Genomic DNA, 1900 nt, shown 5'->3' with positions numbered 1-1900 from the left:
TTAATATTTGCAAACCATTTATAAATAGCATCTCTTCAAAACACTCCAGGAAAGGCAGCTAGGTGGTTTAGTGGATAGAGTGCCAGGCTTGGAGACAAAAGATTCCAGGTTCAAATCTGGCCTCAGCCACTTTCTATTTATGTGACACTGAACAAGTCATTTAATTCCCGTTGCTTAACTCTTACCCTTCTCTGTCTTAGAACCAAAATGAAGCATTGAGTTTGGGTGGAAGGTAAAGGTTTAAAAAAAACACTCCTGGGATGTAGGTACTCTTAGTATGCTCATTTCATAAAGGAGGAAACTGAAACAGATACAGATTAAATGACTTGCCAAGGATCATACAGTTTGTTAGTGCTGGAGGTCAATTTTGAACTGTTATTCCTGACTCTATTCCTGTCTCTACTGAGCCACTTAGCTGCACCAGTCTTCTTTTGTTTGGTGCCTCATTATTGACTTCTAACACTGCAATGAAGTAGCCCATATCTCAAATATAGTATCCATAAACCTGAAAGCTTGAATTTCTTTAGATGCCCTGGTCCATTTGGTCCAACCATCTAAATAATTTAAGAGAAAGTCTGGGACTTCAAGAGCTGACTCCACAGTCTTTTCATTGCCACTTTCATCTCCTTGTTTCTAAATGTGTAGATGGTTGGATTCAAAAAAGGAGTAATCACTGAGTCAAATATGGCAAGAAATTTGTCCAGTGGCAACGTGGGGAATGGCCACACATAGACAAAGATGCATGGACCAAAGAATAAGATCACTACAGTGATATGAGCTGATAGTGTTGACAGAGCCTTGGATGACCCACCACTGGAAGAGTGCTGTCGGACAGTGGCCAGAATGATGACATAGGAGATGATCAAAATGAAGAAGGCACCCAGAGAGATGAATCCACTGTTAGCAGTAACCAAGAACTGTAGCTTATAGGTATCTGTACAGGCAAGTTTTATAAACCGAGGAAGATCACAATAAAAACTATCTACTTTGTTGGGGCCACAGAAGGGTAGCTGTATCACAAAGCCTAACTGAATCAATGAATGGGTGAGGCCAATGATCCAGCCAGATATCAGAATACCAATGCATATTCTCAAGTTCATAATGGTCAAGTAGTGGAGAGGCTTACATATTGCTATATAACGGTCAAAAGCCATAGCTATGAGGAGCACCATCTCTACACCACCAATGCAATGAATAAAGAAGATCTGAGAAACACAGCCTCCAAAGGAGATTGACTTGTGCTTCTTGAAAAGATCACAAATCATTTTGGGGGTCACAATGCAGGAATCAATCATATCAATGAAAGAGAGATTGGCCAGCAGAAAGTACATGGGGGAGTGTAGGCGAGGCTCAGAGATCACTGTAAGCACAATGAGGAAGTTCCCTAGCATGCTTGCTGTATAGAATATAGAAGAGAAGAGAAAGAGAAAAAGTTGCAGGCCCCAAGAATTGGTGAGTCCCATTAATACAAACTCATAAACCACAGAACGATTGACTCCATCCATTGACTCATTCAGTGGGACCAACTCTGAAATTACCTAAAGGAAAGAGAATGAAAAGAGAATCAGAAATAAGGACAGGGTGCAGATTCCAAATGAAGGCAATATGGTTATGCCTTGCAAAACAAATATTGCTTAATAATGTTGGACCAGTGAATATTTGTCAATACTGTTAAAGCAGATTTATCATGTAGTTCATGGTTTACAAAATGTTTTTCATTTGATTCCCACAACACTCTATTAGGTGCATACTATAATCTTCATTTTTTGAATGAAAAAATGAAGCTCAGAAAGGTGACCTTGTTTTCTCAAAGTTACAAGGTCTTCAGTGTGGTAAGGAAGATTTAAATTGAGGTTCTTTCCTAACACTAGTACTCTTCACACAACAATGCCTCTCAGCA

The 1900-nt window shown here is 39.5% G+C and overlaps 1 protein-coding gene across 1 annotated transcript; it reads right to left on the bottom strand.

Moving 5' to 3' along the window:
* Positions 1-563: 563 nt before the first annotated feature.
* On the bottom strand, positions 564-1520 carry LOC100028403 (olfactory receptor 4F3/4F16/4F29-like). Its single transcript, XM_007480110.2, has one exon. It carries the CDS (start codon positions 1503-1505, stop codon positions 564-566), a length of 942 nt encoding a protein of 313 aa, XP_007480172.1. The 5' UTR covers positions 1506-1520.
* Between the last annotated feature and the right edge of the window lie 380 nt (positions 1521-1900).

Source organism: Monodelphis domestica, chromosome 1 (genome assembly GCF_027887165.1).
Source record: "Monodelphis domestica isolate mMonDom1 chromosome 1, mMonDom1.pri, whole genome shotgun sequence".
Lineage (NCBI taxonomy): Eukaryota > Metazoa > Chordata > Mammalia > Didelphimorphia > Didelphidae > Monodelphis > Monodelphis domestica.
Note: the sequence above shows the minus strand (reverse complement) of the source record. Positions and strands in the feature narration are given on the sequence as shown.